Source organism: Octopus bimaculoides, chromosome 1 (genome assembly GCF_001194135.2).
Source record: "Octopus bimaculoides isolate UCB-OBI-ISO-001 chromosome 1, ASM119413v2, whole genome shotgun sequence".
NCBI lineage: Eukaryota > Metazoa > Mollusca > Cephalopoda > Octopoda > Octopodidae > Octopus > Octopus bimaculoides.
Window position 1 is genome coordinate 134697891 of NC_068981.1, and position 23480 is coordinate 134721370.

At 34.5% G+C, this 23480-nt stretch overlaps 1 protein-coding gene across 9 annotated transcripts in view; it reads left to right on the forward strand.

Annotated features, from left to right (window-relative positions):
• The window catches only part of LOC106871495 (band 3 anion transport protein), a 762999-nt gene that overhangs the window by 559786 nt on the left and 179733 nt on the right, over nucleotides 1-23480 (forward strand). For all 9 annotated transcript variants that reach the window (XM_052970953.1, XM_052970950.1, XM_052970954.1 and 6 more), the window contains 7 exons: nucleotides 6871-7186; nucleotides 10458-10645; nucleotides 12486-12879; nucleotides 14980-15088; nucleotides 16651-16949; nucleotides 19836-19984; nucleotides 22352-22538. In XM_052970953.1, the coding sequence (XP_052826913.1) occupies nucleotides 6871-7186; nucleotides 10458-10645; nucleotides 12486-12879; nucleotides 14980-15088; nucleotides 16651-16949; nucleotides 19836-19984; nucleotides 22352-22538 (1642 nt within the window). The remainder of the gene's footprint in view (nucleotides 1-6870; nucleotides 7187-10457; nucleotides 10646-12485; nucleotides 12880-14979; nucleotides 15089-16650; nucleotides 16950-19835; nucleotides 19985-22351; nucleotides 22539-23480) is intronic.

Genomic DNA, 23480 nt, shown 5'->3' on the forward strand with positions numbered 1-23480 from the left:
AACTACCCTAGGCTGCTGTGTCTGTTTTGGCAGAGATTTTACAGCTTGATGTCCTTCCTAACACCAACCACTCCACAGAGTGGACTCAATGCTTTTTACATGGCACTAGCACAGGCAAGGTTAGTTTTGGCATGGTTTTTACAGCTGGATGCCCTTCCAAATGCCAGCCATGTTACAGTGTGGACTGGATGCTTTTGATGTTGCACCAGCACTGGTAAGATAAACAAGTAACTTGCAAGACAAGGAATTATGAAAGGGGCAGAGCATTTGAGGAGGGGAAATTGTGTCAGAGGATGAAAGTTTAAGAGTGTGATAGAGAGACAAGCAGGTGTCTCGCCACAAGAGGGGCATTAGAGGAGGTGATCCAGTATCAGATGATGAAAGGTTAGAGTGCAACAGACAAATAGCAAGGCAGGACTAGGTGCCTTGCTATAGAGGAGTTACATGGTTACCCAGTGAGAGAGAGAGAAAAGAGATAAAGAGTGAGATAGTGGTACAAGAAAGAGGCCAGAAACAAGTGTGCTAATGTAAAAGAGGTCTTTAGCTACATACTTAGTGGAAATACAAGAGGAGAGAGAGAGTGACCAAAGGCAAGAGAGAAAGAGAGAGTAGGAAAGAGCAAAAGTGTAACAGAGAACAGAAAAGAGATGGTGTAGTGCTAGGGTATACTCACAGGTAACAAAAATGTGAGAAAAATAGGGTGTGAGTGTTGGTGGAGTGAGAAGTAGCAATACAGGGAGCAGGGCAGTGAGGGTAAGAAAGGGGATTGGAAAACAATAATCTATGATGAGGAAGAGAAAGATGCAGTTAGAAGAGGAGTTGTAGTTTGGTTTCTTAGGGTAGAGTGTGTGAAAAGTGTGTTGTTACAGGTGGGTGGGGCACAACTTTTCTAGCAATCGGTTTCATGGACAGGTCTTCTCTAGAAAAAATAATTGAAAAAATTTGGAGTCACCAAGAAGGAGTATGGCTGGACATTTATTTTTCAATCACTTCAATGGTTTCTTTGCAACGTAGTTCTCCAGGCATGCAGGTACTTGATTATGCAACCGTTTTCCCAGGAAAACGGTTTCATAATCAAAGACAAAGAGAGTGACCAAAGAGGAAGAGAGAGAGAGAGAGAGTAGGAAACAGCAAAAGTGTAAGAGAGAGCAGAAGAGGGATGGTGTAGTGCTAGGGTATACTCACAAGTAACAAGAATATGAGCATAGAACCTGGTTAGAAAAATAGGGTGTAGGAATAGATGTGGGTGGTAGAGTGTGTTAGGAGCAGTGATACAGTGAACACCACCACAGTGAAGGCAAGAAAGGAGATTGGAAAACAATCATAATGTATGAGGAAGAAATGTGAGGAAAAGAAACATGCAATTAGAAGAGGAGTTTGATTTTTTTTAGGATAGAGTAAGTGAAAAGTGTGTTGTTACATGTGGGTGGGACACAACTCTTCTAGCAATCAGTTTCATGGACAGGTCTTCCCTAGGACCTTATATTGCCAAACATCTCAGTCTGCTGTCATTTCGTCCATGAGCCCCAATATTCTAAGGTTAGTCCTCACCACTTCATCCCATTTCTTCCTGGGTCTCCCTCTTCCACAAGTGCCATCGACTTTCACTGACAGGCACTTCTGTATACAGCTATCTGTGCTCATATGCATCACATGTCCAAACCAATGCAGTCTCCTCTGCTGCATACCACACTTAATCCCTCTTATGCCTGACTTTTCTCTCAACACAGTTGTGCTCTATCAATCATGCACACTGATGTTACAAATCCAACGGATAATACTACTTTCATTCTTCTCCAGCCTACGCATGTCCTCCACAGTCAGAGCCCATGTCTCACTACCATGTAACATAGCTATTCTCACACAAGCATCATAGTAGTTCTCTAAACTTCCTCCACCCTACTTTTATTCTAGAAACAATACTTTCATAGCATCCACCACCATTACTAATTTGGTCACCTAAATAGCAGAAACTATTTACTACCTCACAGAGCCTCCTGGGTATTTGAGAGAGTTTAAGTCCCTCATTCTCTTAGTACTTACTGTTCTTGTGCATCTGCCACACATGAAAGCAACCTTATCTGATAATCTTCCCACGATTCCACTGCATCTCATAGGTTGCACTTGGTGCAGCAAATGGAATTATATTCCACTCCTTTCCTGCATATTAAACAGCGCTATTTGCCAGCTAGAATGAGAGTCTTAGCTCCTTTCTTGTTAGGAACTTTAGTTAAGTTAAATTTAAGGCCCTTTGATTCCAGGTTTTGCTTCCAAACCTGGAACTTCTCCAATTCTGCTTCAGATTCTGCAATAAGAGCAAGATCATCAGCATATATTAGTTCTCATCCAGCTTTGGCCTGTTGTGGCATGGAGAACTATGATAAGTAAGAGTGGACTAAGAACTGATCCCTGGTGTACTCCAACTTGTATGTTAAATTCATCAGTGTATTCAAAACCAACTCTCACCTTAGTGACAGCATCGCTGTACATGGCTTGAGCTGCTCTAACAAGCCACTGCTCTACTCCTAGCTTCCTTAGAGACCATCAAATAAGAGAGCAGGGAGCCTGGTCAAAAGCTTTCTCCAGGTTGATGAAGGCTAAATACAATGGCTTACTTTTGATCAAATACTTTTCTTGCAACTGTCTCACGATGAAGATGGCATCTGTGGTACTTCTCCCAGAAACAAAACCAAACTGCATCTCATCTAGTTTAATTCTATCCCTAATTAGTTGAGATATAACTCACTCTGTAATTTTCATAACCTGATCCAGCAGTTTGATACCTCTGTAGTTGTTTCTATCTAAGGCATCACCTTTACCTTTGTAGCAGCTGGCTATAATACTGCTACACCAGTCTTTGGGGATGAAGCCTTCCTGAATAACCTGATTAACTATGTGAGTGACTAGGCTGTATCCCATACTGCCCGGTATTTTCATTATCTCAGCAGTGACACCCGATGGTCCAGGGGCTTTCCTAGTCTTCATTTTCTTAATTGCTATCCACTGTGATAGCTGGTTCAATATTTGAAAGTGTCTCCTTCTCCCAATCATTCTCCACATTTAACAATCTTTCATAATGGCATCTCCATGCATCTTCTGTGAGTTACTAAGTGCAAGCATACCATCATCCATTCAGACACATTTCTCACCTACCACATCTCTATTCTCTCTGATACACTGCTTTGCAATCTTGAACACCTCCTGCCTCTGATCCTCATGCTGCATAACATTGGCAAACTTCTTACCTTCTGCTATTCTTTTTGCAATGTAAACCTGTCACCTAGCCTCCCTTCTGGCTCCCTGGTATAATGCTTTGCTTCCACTGTTTTTCCAGTCCTTCTAGGCCTGTCTCTCTGCTTTTATAGCACTGTCCACCTCCTTGTTCCACCACCAAGTCGTCCTCTACCTGGCTGGGACTTTGCATCAACTACAGATTTGGTCAACGGCACCCAGTAAATTGTCCCGCAGGAATTTCCATTTGTCCTCTAAGCTATGTCTCTTCCTCCTCCTCCTCCTCCTCCTCCTCCTCATCATCATCATCATCATCATCATCATCATCATCATCATCATCATCATCATCATCATCATCATCATCAGGGGCCTCCAGTAGAATGTCTCTAAACTTTTGTTGGTTTGCTGGGTCTTTAAGCTTCCATAATCTCCTTTTCCAGCATGGTTTATGTCTTTGAGTCTTTCTAGCCTAATTCTGAAATCACTAACTAGTAGCCTATATTGGGTTGTATAATCCTCACCTGAAAAAGACTTTGGATCTGTGAGCATCTGCTTGTTTCCTTGCCTGGTGAGGAGATAATCAACCTGGCTTATATTCCCACCAGACTGACAAGTAATTAGGTGGCTAGCTGGCTTTCTAAAGTTAGTGTTGCAAATCATTATATTATCTTCATGGTGTTTGATCATTGGCACTCTGAGATTCATTTTCATTTTGCCTTGACATTTCAGTATTTCATATTATATCTCTTTTTCAGTAATCCATATTAAACATATTTATTTTTAACTACTACAGTACAAAGACAATGTAGCTTATAAATAAATATGTATACAGAGTCATATCTCTATGTTTAATAAACGTATATTTAGTCTCACTGCGAACAGAAACCCATTTGGACCTTTTCAATAGTTATTTAACAATTTACCAGGGTTCACTAACTTTCCCAAACTACTGATGATAGTAGTTTGAAGGGTAGTTATTAAAATAGTTTCTTGTTAGTTTCTGATTGAAATGAGAAACAGCTATTTCCCAGGGGAATTTATTAAAATGGATATGACTCTGTGGTGAGGCATGTATTGGTACAAGGTTGTCAGCCAGACAACTACAAGAATACCAATATCATGCGAGTTTCAAACTTTGGCACAAGGCCGGCAATTTTGAAGAAGGGACTAAATCGATTCCATCAACCTCATTGCTCAACTGGTACTTATTTTATTGACCCCGGATGGATGGAAGGCAACGACAACCCCAGCGGAATCTGAACTCAGAACATAAAGACAAATGAAATACTGCTAAGGATTTTGCTTGGTGTGCTAGCAATTATGCCAGCTTCCAATACCATGTGAGTTATGAATAAATAAGATGGAAGAATGTCAGGGCTGGATTAAGACCCTAATCACTTAAAAAGTTTTAGTGCCCCCACATATATGTAATCCAGAATATAAACAACAAAAATAATCCATGAAATGAAACAAAACTAACAGTAAGATAGAAAAGAATATTTATTTTTGTATACTTCCACTTTATTTACATTTGGAAAGTTTTCTTCTACTTTAATTGCAAAGTCTTTGGACAGATCTTCAAAATAAATCTTACATAACGCATCTGCTTCTCTTCTTAGTAAAAATAAAACATCCAACCTGCCTTGTTGCATAGTTGTTTTGATGAGATTTTTAATATACTTCAACTGAGAAAATGAACGCTTAGTTGAGCAATTTGTGACCATTAATGTTAAAAATATACAAAAGGTAATGTCTACATTTGGAAAGGCACCTTCAATAATGTTTAATTTAGCAAGTTTAAGACGATTTCTAATGTGCCATAAACTAATTAGAACTTTTGTGGTGCCCATTCTAAACTGCCAAAAGAACCCCTGAGACATATTGGTACAAGTTGTCAGTCAAACAACTACTATAGTACTAATACAGTGTGAGTTATGAATAAATAAGATGGGTGAATGTTCATTCTAAGCTGCCAAACAGAACCTTGGAGGCTGATTTCACAAGGAGACTAAATATGCAAAGATGTGATTTCATATATTATTTAATTATTTTTAACACAAACAAAACTCTTCTGAGTTTGATTATTCCTTATTGTTTCAGATCAATATAAAAAAAAAAAAACTAAGTAAAATCTCACCTTCACCATTCTTTATTTTCTCTTAGTTGAACTGATTCTCACCAAATGATATATTCAAACCTTTATTTCTTGTCTGATAATCTTATTAGTTTATATCACAATCAATGAAAATTGCCTAGTATTGATTACTATTACTGATTTATTATTTGATTTATTTTTCTTGCCCTTGGTTCTGGAAATAAACTTCGTTATGTGTTTATATCAAAATTGGAGTAGTATATTTGTATTGAATGATATTTTCTTCTCTAATTAAACATTATCTTCCCATTGAAATATGTTGGCTTCATTTCACTGTCTTCAATTTCATTTTCTTTGAATATCAGAAACCTAAACAGTTTGATAAATTGATAATAATGCACCAAGTCATATTTCTTTTAATTTATACTAGATTAAGAAATTCAATAAAGAAGCCACTAGTATACAGTTTATGTCATAAAAATCTCTGTTTGCCATTTATATTCTTACTCTACTCTCCATTTCTCAAATCTGTGATATCACTTGAATGAATTGGCATTTATTTTCTTCCATTTTTAATTGTTACATTTTTTTATATAATCTTGCTGATGCCATTGTCATCAGTTAGTCCCTCCCTCTCTCTCTCTCTCTCTCTCTCTCTCTCTCTCTATATATATATATATATATATATATATATGCATAATATACACACACACACACACATTTACAAACTGTTTTCTTCTAAAAATTTTTCATTAACTGTACTGTGCAAAAATACTGTATCGACTGAATTTCTGTCTAAAAATGTAACCTTAATCAAATATGTTTACAAAACAACTAGGAGCTGTGGTATGTACAGTTAAAAATAAAATTTTGGATAACACAGTCGCACACATACTCACATATATTCTGAAATCTCATAATTCTTTCTTTATTTTTGTTTTTCTGTTTCAAGGTTTTTGAGGGACAGAGGAGGTTGTTATGCAAATTACTGCTTGACAAAAGCTATTTGTGACTTTTTTGTATATGTAAAAACCTATGTTTATTGGTCAAGTGAGGAAGAGAGTTGTCTCTATTTCACTGATCCAATATGATTGAAATATGTATGTTGTTGTCACCTTTGCTAAAAAGATCAGGGGCTTTTTTCCCCTTTAAATATGAGAATTAATTGTTTTTTTAATTAATTCTCAATCTATTGAAATTATTTTCTCTTTTCTGTGTGAATTTCTATTGAATGTCACTTGGTTTGGACCAAGAGGAAGATTTCAATTTATTAAGAATTATTTGTACTCCAGCATAGTCACAGCCTTAAGGCTGAAACATGTAAAAGAATAAAAGAAAACATCATTCAGTGTATTTATATATATCTGGTTCTTCTTCAGTTTCTTTTTGATTTATATATTACAAAAGAAAAAGTGATTGTTTGAAATGAAAGAGTACATTTGAAGAAGCTGATTGATAAGTTAATGTTCAAAATGATCAAGAAATGAATTAATATAAATTACTTATTATAAACATTAATTAATTTTTATTTTTGTCTGTTGCAGGATGAAATGGAGGATGGCTGCCTCAAAGTTGGTCTCGGTAGCCATCCCGAGTCAACTCTGTCTGACACAGCCCTCAATGAGACTCCAGGGATAGGTTCTTCTAAGGAAAACCCAGTAAACCAGGAAGAAGTGGAATTGCAACCACTAATCTCCCATATTTCTGCGATGGACCGAGGTGCTTGTATGGGCCATATCTCCACACTGCATGATGAGGTGGAAAAAATATTTGAAACTCCTCCACGATTCAACATTGATTCTTTATCAACGGGAGAAGTCTGTCAGGATCAGCACCGGTTTGGCGAGGATGATTATAAAAGTATGATAATATAATTTTAATACTCTGACATTTTATCATCATGATCTATCTTTTACTTTTGTGTTATGCAGATCCACACTTGACTCTGTAGCAACATGTTCTCTGTCAATCATGTTTTCTTTAGTTAACATTTTAATTCTTAGTAATCACTGCAACTAACTGTTACTAATCCCAAATATTTGCTAATCAGTTTTCTTCACTTAAAATTGTATGTGTGTGTGAAATGAGGTACAGGCATGGTTTTGGGTCCAATGTCACTGCGTGATACGTTGGGTAAGTTTCTTCTGCTATAAACCACCAAAGCCCTGTAGTAGACAGAAATTGAAAGAAGCCCATTATGTATGTGTGCATGTGTCTTGACATCACATGTTGTAAGCAAGTGTCACTATCTTAGAAACAATATGATTCATTTCCAACCTTCTGTGAAAACATGCCCTGCCAAGGGGAAATCCTACCTCACTTGGAAACAAGTGAGGGTTGGTGACAGGAAGGGCATTTGATCATAGAAAATCTGCCTCAACATATTTTATCTGATCCATGCAAGCATGGAAAAGTGATCATTAGAACAGTGACAATATAGGAAATAGGAAAAGACTTGAATCAATGATCAGAGAAACTAGAAATCCAAAAAGGACTCTTTACAAATTAAAGATAATTGTAGAGAAAATAGCTGCATTCCATAGATGTAATGTTTTAGTAAAAAATCTCCATTTTAGCATATTCAGTAGCTCTGAAAGCAGAGAAATCAAGGAAATTATTGGAGCATATATATAGAGAGAAAGAGCGGATGGAAGGCGGGGACACCACTTGAGAACCAGTGTTGGTTTGTTCACAACCCTGTAGCATAGCAGTTTGACAAAAAGGACTGATAGAATAAATTCCAAACTTTAAAAGAAAAGCACTGAGGTCAATTTGCTCAACTAAACCCTTCAAGGTGCATGCCAGCATGTCCACAGTCCAGTGACTGAAACAAATAAAAGACAAAAGGTAAAGATGAGGTATACAAACTACTTTCTCATGCCAGGTAAATATTTAAAGGTAGAAGTCCACTTTATAGGTTGTCATAGCATGCAGAGGCAGCTATTTAACTTTTTCTACTGATAAAATAATAAACTTTTTAACCTGAAACTAAAAGTAAACACTAAACCTGATACAATTGATATCTTATTTAGCTTGAAAAGGAAAAGAAAGAATTAAATAGAAAATGAGAGGGGAACCAATAGAAGGCTAAAAATAAATATTCCAGAACCTTTGTTACTGACTGTCTACTTATTTAAACAATTCACAGAATATACAGTTGTGATTTTGCAATTAAGGTTGACAAATTGGTTTTACCAGAAGAAAGAATGATATTGGCCATTTTGTTTTTGAGATAACTGAAGTAGCAGAGATATTGGTAACTGTTCTGCAAGTTGGAAAAAAAATAGTTATTCATTCTTACAGAAAAATGAAGGTGCAGATACCTTTTAAATTATTTTTTCAAATTTCTTTTTAATAGATTGATGTTACTTTGTTAATACGAAAAAAGTTTCCTTAGATTTTAATAATTAATTTGTTAACAGTTACTGAATCACCATCATTTTAATGCCTACTTTTCCATGCATGGATCAGAGAGAATTCATTGATGCAAATTTTCCATGGTCAGATACACTGCTTGTTGCCAACCTTCATTTGCATCCAAGCAAGGTAATATTTCCCATGACAGGACATGTTTTCATGGGAGATTAGAAACAAATAACACTGCTTGTATATTGTAAACACTTATTTACAACTATTACATGATGTCAAGACAAAGAGCTACACACACACACATATGACAGAATTATTTCAGTTGCTATCTACCAAATCCACTCACAAGGCCTTGGTTGACTTGGTGCTATAGTAGAAGACACTTGCCCGAGATGCCATGCAGTGGGACTGAACCTGAAATCATGTGGTTGGAAAGTAAATACCTGTGCTTTAGTAATAATAATAAAAAAAATCATATCTTTACCATCACAAAAAATGTTTTGGCTACATTACATCATAGCTTTTCTAGTTGTATTAAACTACTGTTATAAGTGGCATCAATCAGTTTTGTTTATTGTAATGAATAAATCATTTGAGTTTAGCTATGATCAAATATGCAGGTATTAATTCTGTTTTTATTGACATTTTCAAACTTAATTCACTTAGCCAGAGACAGATGGAAATGTGTGAAACCACTTAATGCGTGCCAAGCGTTTTAAAATAAGAAACTCACTTTTGTCTTAACTCTAAGTAAATGTTAACTTTGTGTAAATCTCATATTTGACCACTCATTAAATAATAACAAAGTGATAAATCTTTATAATGACAAAAATATTCCCCTTTTGAAAGTGTTTCTCACTTCAGTCTATTTAAACAGCATATCCTAGTCTCCATTATATGATATTTTTATCACTATTATCACCCTATTTAACATATATCAATCAGTGTAAATTTCTCTGACATACTGTGTATTAATGACTGAATTATTATTCACACTGTATCAAGGGACTACTCAATCTGCCAGTTTCTGATAGTCTTTGCTCACATTGTTCCATCTCTGCCTGCTGCCATCTGAATTTCAATTTAATCTAGCTTCTTCATTTTTAAGGTTTTTCTATTTTAGAAGCCTAAAAACTATACACTTTTTCTCCAGTCATATTGCATGGATTCCATATTATTTATCTTAACACTCAGTGTTATTCTATCTTTACTTCAGTTCTGCTCTGAACCCAATCTTCATCCAACAAGGCAATATAAACAAAATAAAAATAATAAATAAATGAATAAATAAAATAATTAGGAAAATATTTCCTTTTTTTTGTTTTATGTTTATAAATGGTGCTATTGTCATTATTTGATTTGGAGATTTCTGTTAAGATAACACCAATTATCATATTAAGATATCACCAATTTTTCTATACTGCTTCTAATTTAATGAAGCAAGTCATTGGTCTCCATAGCCAAAAAATAGAAAGGAATTAAAATATAAAATTGCTTGAATGTTTAAAGTCATTTCGATTGAAATTATTTAATGAAATTATATATTTCATTTTTCAGTCCTAATTGATAAATCATTTTTATATTCTGCTTAGTGAAGAATATATAAAAAAATCCATATTCTAACCATTTTTTTCCTAAGAGAAAAATGAAAAGATCTGTCTAAATTACTTTTTATGTTTGAATTTGAAGACAACTTGCCTTAACATCCTTCTTTGCAACAATCATGTATTTCTTTATATCATTCGCTTTCTTTTTAATACAGACCATCGCCGAATGTCATTTCCCCATGTCCATCATCCATTGAAATCAATGACCAGTCGCTCATTCAAATCTATGAAAGGGATAAAAAGAAAAGTGAAAAAGAAATTTCAAGGAGCCAGAAGCTTTCCATCCAAAATAGCTGCTCAGTCCCCAGTTATTCCTGAAGTAGATGTTGAAGAATATCAAGAGGTGAATTTTATCTGTATATTTGAATTAATGTTTCTAGAAAATTATAAACTATTATTTATTTATCCTTATTCTAAGAAAAAAAAAGTTTCTTTTTTTTTAAAGTTTAAAGTTTTTAATATCTACTTGCTTCATTTTATTTGCAATATATTCAAGATTCTGTAATGTCTTAGTGAAAATATCTGTATCTTTGGTGTCATACGAATTTAGAAAGTTTGAGTGAACATGAATTTTTTTTTTTTTTTAAATGGTCATGTTTACGGAAGATGTGGGTTCATGTCTTTGTATCCAAAGGAAATTTTAACCCAATATTTGCACGTTATTTATTTATAGCTTTATCTGTTTTAAGTTTCACCATTTCAAAATAGAATTATATCTGTAAGTTTACATATTTGCCTGTCCAAAACATTTTCATAATTTTGTCCTAAACATCCATGCTTGTTTTCAGACTTTTAGCTAAGCCCTTGTTTCACACATTCTGAGTAACATAAAGCTTTCTTTTTGTAAGTCCCAAGTTATTCCACTGGTTGAAAAAAATTGGGAATATATATCATATATGATGCATGGTCACCAGGGAAATATGGCCTGTGTGTCACATGTGATACACAGAACAGGCAAAAGCTTAAGATGGTGTTGATCTACTGAAATTTCACATTGCTTTTCATTTTGGTCAAGATTGTAATTTAAATATGAACACTTTCATACGTACATTCAGATGCAGTTAGCAGAGTGGGGTATTAAAAGGGGTTAAAAGGTTATAGGATAACATCACACATCAATGCTGCTTGATACTACTGATATTAAATAAATTTAATGATATAACTCTTTACTTTTTACTCTTTTACTTGTTTCACTCATTTGACTGTGGCCATGCTGGAGCACTGCCTTTAGTCGAGCAAATTGACCCCAGGTCTTATTCTTTGTAAGCCTAGTACTTATTCTATTGGTCTCTTTTGCCGAATCGCTAAGTTATGGGGACATAAACACACTAGCATCTGTTGTCAAGCGATGTTGTGGGGACAAACACAGACACACAAACATATACACACACACATACATATATACGACGGGCTTCTTTCAGTTTCTGTCTACCAAATCCACTCACAAGGCTTTGGTCGACCCGAGGCTATAGTAGAAGACACTTGCCCAGGGTGCCACACAGTGGGACTGAACCCGGAACCATGTGGTTCGTAAGCAAGCTACTTACCACACAGCCATACCTACGCCTAGCTATTTACTACTTTTAAGCCAACATTTAATGAACTATTTTGAAAAATATCTCTGATTTATACAATCCAGCTTTGTTATAATGTTTAATTGGGATTGTAAATTCATTAATAAATTCTTAATGCATTTATGTATGTAAATATTGATACATGATTCAAATATTTTCTGAACAATTTCTTGGATAACTATAAAATCTCAACTTAATTTAGTTATATATTTATTATCCTGCAAAACTTTTAAGATTGATAATTGTTTTTCATCCTACATATACCCCATTCTCTTATAATTTCTTTTAACCCTTTAACAGTCAAACTATATCAGACCAAAGTATCTTACCTGGTTTATGATAACTAGTGTTAACAGATGGCACTGAAGTACCGCTCTAATTATTTTATCCAAATCTAAACTCTCTTTCTCCAGTTAAATCATTAATTACACCTACCCTACAATGTCATTCTAAAAATAAACAATCACATCATTGAAGTCTTGAAGCAACAAGATAATGCAGGATTAACTTAAAACGATATTAATATATATGTATTATAATTGGGGGAATAACCTGAATGCTAAAGAGTTAAGATGACATAAAAATGGGTCTTCTTATTTTCTTTTGCAGGATATTGACTCAGATGATGCAGATTTTGATATGGCTTCCAACATGTACTCAATTGAAATGCAAGATTCACAGTCTGATATACCTGAATTGGCTGTTGGTTTCTACATTGGTGAGAGTGAGCGTGGCCCAGATGTAGCATCTTTGCAAACTTCATTTGAAGATTCACCTCTTTTGATGAGACACCAACCATCAATCGAGTCATATGCATCTTCCAAGTCTGTAGCTGCACAGAAGTTCCATCGCCAGGCATCTGGCTCTCCTGAACCAACATCGATGTTTGAAATAGATGAGGCACCTCGGCCATCTGAACAAGCAGCACATCCAAGATTATCGCTGGATGAAACAGATACAATGAGAGGCAGTCAACCATCTCTAAAAGTAAACTTTCAATTAGGTTAGTTTTTCAGTTCTATATTTAAGAAATGAGGAATTATGTACATTATTTACATTTGTTGGATATTTGTCCTCATGTTGTATGTTGTATGCCGATATACCCTCCAGCCTTCATCAGGTGTCTTGGGGAAATTTCGAACCTGGGTTCTCATTCCTAAGGTAATTTTCAATGTTATCATTATTATTATTATTCAGGTCATTGCCTGGAATCAAACTCAGAATCTTGGGGTTAGTAGCCCACACTCTTAACCACTATGCCATAATTGTAGGCAATTATGAAGTGAATTTTAGGGCTTATAAATGTAATATTTTCCTATCCTTCCTTAATACCGGTTCCCATATGCTATTCATATCTGCACTCGGTCTGCTTACGAGGTTGTTGTGTCCTAAAATATGTGCTGCTTCTTTTAGTTTTCGTATTTTCCAGTGGTGTTCTCTATTATTTTAACTTCATCCCACGGTGGGGTGGTCTCCATTTTTCCGTACATGATCAGCTATACCCAATTTATCAATATCTCCTTGTATCACAGCTTTGCGATGTTCGTCTACCTTTATTTTGAGGGGGCAGCATGTTTTGCCTTTGTATAACCTACTACAGCTGTGTGGGATGGAGTACACACAGTCTTTGGTCATATTAATAGATTGTTACTTAGCTTGATCATTTCTTCGTAGTGGATATCACGATCGCTACTTACATTCTTTGCTCGATGTATTAGGCACTGAGCAATCCCTCTCTTTACACTGTATGGATGGTGGAATTGAAGTTGAGGTATGCTCCAGTGAAGGTCGGCTTGCGGTATACAGATGTCCTGAATCCATACTTGGTGCATATTATTAATATGTCCAGGAATGCTAGCTGATTGTCTTTTTCCTTTTCCATTGTGAACTGTATCGATGGCTTTATTGAGTTCACATGATCTAACAGCACTTGGACATCTTCCTGGTGGGGCCAGAGTATAAAGGTGTCATCATCATATCGCAGCCTTAGGGTAGGTTTTAGTGTTGTTAATCCTAAAGCCAAATTCTCAAAGTATTCCATGTATATATTGGCTATTATCAGTGATAATGGCGAACCCATAGCTAAACCCTCTTCTTGTCGATATATATCAGTGTCCATACTGAAGTAGGTTGTTTCTACACAGAAGGTCAACATTTCCATCAGGTTTCTTATTGGTATACTAGTGCGTTCTTTTAAATGGGTGTCTGTCACTAGTTTTTCTTGAATCACCAGTTGGGACTTTGGTGAACAGACTTATCTCGTCTAGACTCACCATCTGGTTGGATTCAATGGGGGTATCCTTGATCAATTCTGTGAAGAATTCCACCCACTTCCATTTTTCTTCCACAACTTTTTGTCATATTTGGATTATCCTTATGATTTATTTTTTTATCCGTGACAAAAAAATAAGCCTTGTTCTTTCTTTCTTTTTTTTTTGTTTTTGAGTTTATGTATATACTTTTTATTTATTACTAGAAATAGTATTTAACTATTCCAAAATATTAATCAGTTACCTAATTAAATTTATGTTTGTATCAAAATATAAATTAGGATTAAAGAAATGTAAACTTCAAAGAAGATATTCCCAATTGTGTTCTGTTAACTTTATTTAATTCAATGACTAAGAGACAATATGATTATGGCTCTGTCACATTAATCTTCTGCTGTGAAAAATACAGTAGTTTAAGAATTGTATTGAAGTTTTTGTAATAGTATTTATAAAATGAAAACCAATTACAAAACAGCTTCGTTTTTTCTAATATTTAATGTGATATTTTACTTGCAGTATTTTGTTGTAACTTCTAGATGTGTGATAGTGATCAAGCTCTCTTTTAAGATTGATAAATATTTTATGGAGGCAAGCTGGCAGAATTGTTACCATACAGGACAAAATGCTTATCAGCATTTCTTCCAGCTTTTCACATTCTGAGTTCAAATACTTTGCTTTTTATCCTTTTGAGGGTCAGTATAAGTATCAGTTAAGTACTTGAGTCAATTGATTTCCCTCTCCCTTCAAAATTGTTAGCTTTGTACCAAAATTAGAAAGAAATATATGATCTAAAGTAGGATGTGCACTAATCAAAGTAAGGGTATATATTTCAGGTGAAGAGGAGCCCAGTCAAGAGGATGTATTATGGGTTAAAAGGACAGATGTAGACACTGGAAAGGGAGGGTTAATGAAACAATCTTCATCAGCTGCATCTGCACCAAGGTATACTATTGGCATTTTTTTTAGATGTCTCCATTTATCAAATTGAAATAAACACATTGAATGCAATTTTCTTTTCACAAACTGTTATTAAAATATAAAAATGTTTATGGCATAAGAATTTAGAATCTTTGAGAGACCTGCAATAAACTGTTTTGAAGAATGGAACTCAAAACATGATGTTATAAATAAGTGAATAATAGTTGGGTTTAAAATATCAAAGGTTGCCTTTGACTTTTTTCCATCCCAGAGGATTATTAACCCAATATTTGCATGCTATAATTTACAGCATTATTTAATTTCAGTTCCACTGATGAAAAATATATATTATTCTAAGCAATCATTTCATTTCGTGTGTCAAGCAAAGCTAGTTGTTATTTTAAAATAGTTCTGAAATGTCTTTAAAAACTCGTATCAGAAACTCTCTTCAACTTCCTGGCTTTTGTTTGTCATCTGTAACAATGACACTGAAACATTTGTAATTGTTCTTTGTATAATAGATACACATGATAAAAATCCACGAAACTATAATATCAATAAGCCTAAATAATATAATGAAAGATAGGAATGGTAGAAGTATTTAATTTGTCTTATCAACATAACCTCAGCTTCCCCTGGTCATCTCTGTCTTTAGTCCTAGGGCCGATATCATAACATTTTCCTTGAATAAGACATCAGTCTGTCACAGAGCTATTCATTTATAGCTGAGTGAATTGGAGCAACACAATATAAACTGTTTTGCTCATGAACACAACACATCACCTGGTCCAGGAATCAAAACCACAATCTTACGATCATGAGTCCAACACCCTAACCATTAGATCATGTACCTTCATATAAAAATTTATTTGATATCATCAAATATATTTATTTAATATGTCTTCTTAACTGTAATGTAATTTATTTATTTATTGAAAAATGTAGAGCAACTTAGTTCATTATTTTATTAAAAGTTATTTTAAATTCACTTATATTTTGAGAGCTTCTGTACTGCACTAACTTAAATTGATTGACTTTTATACCAGTAAATGTGTTTGTTTATTATTGAGAGATAGAAAACTTGATTGTAAATACTTCACAGTATAAAGAACCTACATGTTGAAAGTATGCTTCTTTCAATATCAGTATTCTTTATCTATACACAACAGTTTAGTAGAGTAATTTTAATCAACTTTTTAAACTGATATTTATTCATTCAATGGCTTGCATATTCTTAATATGTTCCAACAGATCCAATTGCAAACATACTAATTGCTGTTGCGTTTTGTCACAGAACAGCTCATCCTTTACAACAACTATATGTTCATAACACATTTGATTCACTAGTGCAAGGGATTTTGGGATGCCTGTGTTTCAATTTGTGTTTGATTCTGCTGAAATGTTTTAAGAATAAATATGCAAGTCATTGTTTTGATTCTTACTACTTACCATGCAAATAACAATTTATTTATTAATTATTGTTTTCTAAAAGGCCCTCTGTGGTTGTGGTGATTCTTAGAGTATTATTAATATAATTCTTGTTAAGTTGTGTTTTCTATCTTGCTATTTAGTTTAAAACATCTTAGTTTCAGACACAAAACACCAGAAAAGTCTCCGGCTAGTGATAAAAAAGACAAAAGCAGTGATAAAGAGGGCAAAAGCCACAAGCACAAACATGGTCATCATCATGAACATCATCATGGACATCATCACGGTCACCATCATGGTCACCATCATCGGCATCATGAGCATTTTCGAATGCAAGACTTGTTAATGCGCAGGCAGGCAGGAAGTGAAATTGATTTGGATGAGAAATTGCACAGAGTACCTACAGAGTCTGAGGAAGCATTAACATTACAGAAAGCTGATCTCGATCAGATGGCAAGTAAGTAAGGAATTCTACTGCTTCGGTGTATTCCAAAGCTGGTATCAGGCTCAGATTATGGACAGCCTCACAATGGAAAATAACTACAAATGTAGTTGCAACAATAGTATTATGATCTTATGATAGAATGAATTTGAAACATTGCTCAGTCTTAAAAAGAAAAATGAAAAAACATGGATGTAGAAAGTATATTAACAACCTACTATCTTTATTACTAGAATATAAATTTTCATTTATTGAATTTACATTACAAAGAAACAAATGCTAAAGTTTTCATAAATGCCATAATAAAGATGCAAAGATAAAATGATTTATTCATGACTTTTATTGAAATTTTAGCTCCAACAGAATTAAATCATTAATTTAAATTCACTTTTTATGGCCAATTATCACTCTCCTTTCCCACCTCTGTAACTTTTAAAAGTTTCCACTATTGCTGCTAACATTTATTTCCATGCAACCTATCCAATACAATATATTAGATAGCACAATGCAGAGGGAACTGGTGAGTTTTGGCAAGCTAACACCTAGACATGGGGAGGGCACCTGGCTGATGATATTGCATATAACTGTGATAAAAGAAACATCAGTATTTTGCCAAATGCCAAAAAATAATCTTTATATTTCTTAATGTGATTATTCCAAAAGTATGAAAGTTTTCATTTTATTCTATATAAAACCATATATAAAGTTTGCAATTATATACATACACACATATATATATATATATATATATATATATATATGTATATAATTGCATATATGTATATATTTCCAAAAATGAGTTTAAAGCAGGGTTGTGGAGTTGGAGTCAGAAACAATTAAGGGGTAGCTGGAGTCAGAGTCGGTAAAACTATGCCAACTCCAACTCACAATATCTTTATTCTTTAATATAAACCAGTTATAACATATAGGCCTACTCAAAGTACAAGTGTATGCATATGCTTTATGAGATATGTAGATGACAATCACTTAATTGCATAAACAGGAGTCAGAGGTGCCAATAATAGAGGAGTGGGAGTCAGTGTCAAATTTTTTGTTTCGACTCCACAGTCCTGGTTTAAAAGGATATATAATCCTGGCAGTTACTACCGTGTTTCCTCTTAAATCAGTTTCAGATGCCAGCTAACCACAATGGTCCTTTAATGATGCTCAAGTTAACATTAAGTTGCTAGACTCTGGTAACTATTCTCACTTGGTAAATCTGAGTGTCCTATTTGGGACTACATAGTTTCCATAGAATAAGTAATACTATTAATAATGATAAGGAGAATGGAGATTTTCCACATCTATAATTTTATTAAACAATTATTTACAGCATTCTTTTCTGGACCTATGCGTGTTTCAGCTGCATTAGCTGCACACTGTTAGGTATGCATCCTGGTGTCATTGTCGCTACAGTTTTATCAGGGTCCTTATTTACTGCTGTTTCAAAGTTTAATAAATTTATAGATGTGGAAAATCTCTGATCTCCTTACTATTATTATTAATACTATATATATATAGAGAGAGAGAGAGAGGGAGAGAATTTTTGATGGTGCAACCTGCAAATACCATAGGATCAAAATTATTGATCTTTAAATTATGAGGTATAGATGTAAGGAAGTGAAGAAATACCTACTTAAAGCACCCTGTCTGTTTCCATTGAGTAAATTCAATCCTTGGGTTAGTGACACAAAAACTTGGTCTCGGTTGGAGAGAAAATTTCATCAGATGCTAACTCTTAAAGTCCTGTAGTGCTTTCTTTATATACATCTCAGCTTTTACAAAGTAGAGATTCTGATGAAATGCAGTTAGTTCTATATAAAAATTTCATGAATCTGGATAAAACTTGCCAATATGATATAATGGTCATTGGTGTACATTGTGAATGTGGTGTTTGCTTGTTGGTTTTGACTTTTACCTGTTGTCATGTCACTTTCACCTGCCAGGGTAGGTTGCATACAAGTTGATTACACATATATGATTTCACATATATTAAGAAGATATCAGTTTGTAGACATCAATTTCCTAGTACAGAGCTAAATCTGTGCTCCAGTTATTATCTGAAACTAACTAGCTGCACAACTCCCATTAGTAAAACAATTTCAAGGTATGCTTTCATCTCCTCCATTCAGTGGGTTTTGTAAGACCCAACAAATGAATGTTATTTACTCTTATTACAACAATTATACTCTTCTCATAAACCCACCAATATGCAGAGTCACTATATTCAAAATATATCAGCTAATTATTACTTTTTTTTAAATTCCTTATCATTCACTAATGAAAGCATCAATACTATATTAATTGTATTATAACTCCAGTCTTGCTCAAAATTGATAAATTTTAGTGTTACTTAGATAACTAGTGTTAATAGCTGACACTGAAATACCACTCTAATTATTTCATCCAAATCCAAATTCTCTTTATCTAATTAAATCATTAGTAACTGTATATTGATAAATAAATCATTAACAAATATCACTGAATATTAACCTTTTGAGATATTAACTGCCATTACACTCAAAAATTAAAGGAAGGAAAATCCAGAGAAAATCGCTCAATAAAATGCAAAATACACATGGTTCTTTCTAAAATAAAGCTAAAATTTGTTTCTGGCATAGATGAGTGATTAATTCCAGTTTCCAATCCTAAACAAAAACACTATGTGAATTGTGGTTTCATACAGTTTAGGATTTGTTGAGAGCTACAGATATCTGCAATATAAGATGTTAAGGGTTAAATATGATTACAATGAAGTTAAAATGCCAATACAAAAATACTCTCTATACAATGATGGTAATGATTTACTAATATTTTTTATATATGCATGTATGCACAAAAGCTTTGTGTGTGAGAACATATGTTTTTCTAAATCCTATTTTAATTAAATTATTTAAACAGGCCATCGATGGGGTGATGTGAGAGGCATCAGGAGACACAAAATTGCTAAACATAGTGCAATTGCATCTGTTGTACATCTCAGCAAGACAGAAAAGCTAAAGAAGAAAATTTTAAAGCCTAAGAAAAAGTTTGACCATAGTCCACATGAGGTGAGATACATACATTATATGTCAGATGCAAAATTATCTTCTATTATGCATTATCTTGGCTAGACACTTTTTAAAGACATACATAAATATTTCTCTGTGTTTATTAAACTGAAAGTATTATTACAAGTTCACAAGTTTACCATATTTGCCAAGTAAATAAACCATAAATCTGAAGGCAACTTTCTAAGAAGAAATTCAAAGACACTGTTTATCTCATAGTGTGTTATTCTATAATTTAAAATGATATGATCTTATTAATACATATTTATGGGTGAAGATCAAAGATACCATTAAAAAATATCATTATTTCAGTAATATTTAGGTTAATATTTATTTTTCAATCGATATCTATGTAACACACAATGACTGCTGTTGAAGGTTGAATAAATAATAAGTCACATGATGATTATTTGTTTAATAAAATGGAAACCAAATAAATGAATAAAAAGGGTTTTAGTTGTGGTTACATCAATTTAATTAGAATTCCAAATGAAAGAAAAATTCACAATCTGTGAGCTTACAGTTTCAAAGAAGTTTGGTTTAGAATTTTCAAAACATATACACACTAATTTTCATGCACCTATAAATGAAACTGAAGAAGACATGAGGTCTTAACATTAGTTAAAAACATGGAATCAAGTGTTGTGTACTCTTTCTTTTTTCTAAGATAGTTGGGAATGTTTTACATTTTAGCATTCAAACATAATTTTTATTTATTTACATTGTTTTCAATTAACTGTGCATTATTATCTTGTAGCTTTGGGATTTTGAAGATGTTTATTCTTTAGAATGATGTTGTATGATAGATGTGAGCTGGCTTAAACATAAACCAGGTAAAATATTTGGGCCAAATATGGCTGGTTTAAATACTGAAGGGTTAAGGTATATCTGGCTACTACTTCTAGCTGATCTTGTAACTACAAAGAGCAGAGTCCAGTAAGTGTTTTGGTGGCACCAAATTGCAAGTGCAAAGATCGTGTAAGGATATTTGGTGCTGAGTAGAGATGCATTTCATCATCATCATTTAACATCTGTTGTCCATGCTGGCATGGGTTTGACAGTTTGACTGGGCTGGCATGATGGAAGGCTGCACCAGGCTCCAGTGTGATTTGGCATGGTTTTCTACAGCTGGATGCCCTTCCTAACACCAACTACTCTGATAGTGTGTAATGGGTGCTTTTATGTGCCACCGGCACAGGTGCCATTTGCATGACACTGGTATCTGCCACAACTGCAATTTTCCTTGGCTTGATAGGTCTTCTTCTCAAGCACAACATAATGCCAAAGGTCTTGGTCGTTGCCTCCATGAGGCCCAACATCCAAAAGGAACTTGGCCACCTTTATTGTTTAGATCTTAAGTCTCAAGCTCATTTCTGTTTCTTCGTGTAGATTTTTAAAAGACTTAGTGGGGTTTTACCAAATTTGAATGCAGGGTATGGGAGTTCCCCACTTCTGGTTTAGAGACTCCTTCATTGACTCATCTAAAATTTTATTATTGGGTGTTGTGACTATGTTATGTTTCTCTAGTATTGAATGGTTGGGTGATTCTTATGGAAGGAACCTGTAGGAGGGGAAGACAAAAGAAGTAGTGAAAGCTTATCTCGGGAGGCTAAACTTTATGTAGAATTGCCAGAAGTGGCAATACACTGTACAGGAGAAGAAGTGTGCAATCTATTTGTATATGGAAAAATGAACATAGAATAATTATGATAGTTGATAGTGGGTGGGACAAATTTGTCTGATAACCTGTGATCTAGCCAACTGTAATTTTAGTTGAGAAAATTTGATCACTACTTAGCTGGTATAGTCATATAGATAAAAGGTTTGTTGTATAACTACATGAGTTCAGTTTCAGGCCATGGTGTGGTATCATGGACAAGTTTTCTACTATAGTGTCAAATTGACTGTAACATTCTTACTGAAATTTGGTCAATAGAAACTGAGAAAACCCATTGAAGGAACTGTTATGCTTTTGGATGAAAGATTTAATCCATCACCTTGTTTAAAACCAACAGACCACCTGTTCTTGGTTGATTTTAGTTGGATTCATTTTGTTGTAAGAGTATGTGAGCCAGGCCACCAGTCTGAGAGTAACGCCCTCTCTTTCCCCAATCACAAGTTCCTGAAAATGGTCTTAGACTCTGCCCATCTTCATCTCACTAAGCTGCCAAAACAAAATAAAACAGTAACTCGTTTCAACTGGCAAAGAATTTCTGGCTCCTTCAGATCTTAATCCATTACTGACATTATCATGGTGCTTGTTATTGTTGTAAAAATTAGTTGAGGGATGAGGTTGTTGTCTTCTTTTTGTGAGATTTGTTTCTTTTTTTTTTTCTCACTTTTTGTAAATTTTCTATTTATTTGCAGCTCTTTGTAGAGCTTGATGAACTACATGTTGGAGACCAAAATGATTGGGACTGGGAATGGAGAGAAAAGGCTCGTTGGATCAAATTTGAAGAAGATGTTGAAGAAGGAGCAGAGAGATGGGGCAAACCTCATGTAGCTTCATTGTCATTTCATAGCTTAATAGAACTGAGAAAAGGGCTCGAACAAGGTGAGTGTATTCTTCACACCATAAAATATATTCACTGTCTCAGCTATTTTTATTATGCTTTTTCTCAGATTTTATTGTTTACTCAATATTTTCGTCTAAGTGCAGTACTACTCATTCAGGTGGTGTAAATGTTACCATTTAAACCCCTGCACTTCACATTGTTACCCTACTACAGTCCCTTATCACCTATTTCTCATCCCTGATCCACTCCTGTTTCCTTCACTTCCCTTCCTCCAAACTAATGATCACTTCATCCAACTCAATCCCCATAACTTATCATTTCATACTCTTTTTACACTCTAGTGTACTTACCTACCCATTAACTCTCTCTCTGTCTGTCTCTCTCTCCCTCTCCCTCTCTCTCTCTCTCTCTCTCTCTCTCTCATATATATTCACCTTATACCTTGAGGGTATGCTCTCATCATCATTCTCCTTTTTCAGCTGGGGAAACCATGTATTCACTTCTTCTGCAAGATACCTTTTCTTGTCATTCTATCATACTTTCACCCTCTTCAGTACTGTACTCCACTCATGTGAGGGGTCTTGCAAGTATTTGGTGACTTGCTAGTGCTGGTGCCACAATAAAGTACCCACTACAATCTGTAAAGTGGTTGGTGTTAAGAGGGTCACCCAGTCATACAAACGATGCCAAAACATACATTAAAGTTCAGTGCATCCCTCTGACTTGTTGTTCTCATCAAACTGTCAAACTCTTGCCAGCATGGAAAAATGAACATTAAGTAATAATAATCATGATGATAGTGATGTTGATTATTTTAATTATTCATTATCATCATCGTCATCCTTCCATGCTGGCATGGACAGGAGCTGACCAGGCAGGAACCTGCACCATACTCCTGTGTCTGTTTTGGCATTTTTTTTATGGTTGGATGCCCTTCCTAACACCAACCACCCCACAGAGTAGGCTAAGTGCTTTTTATG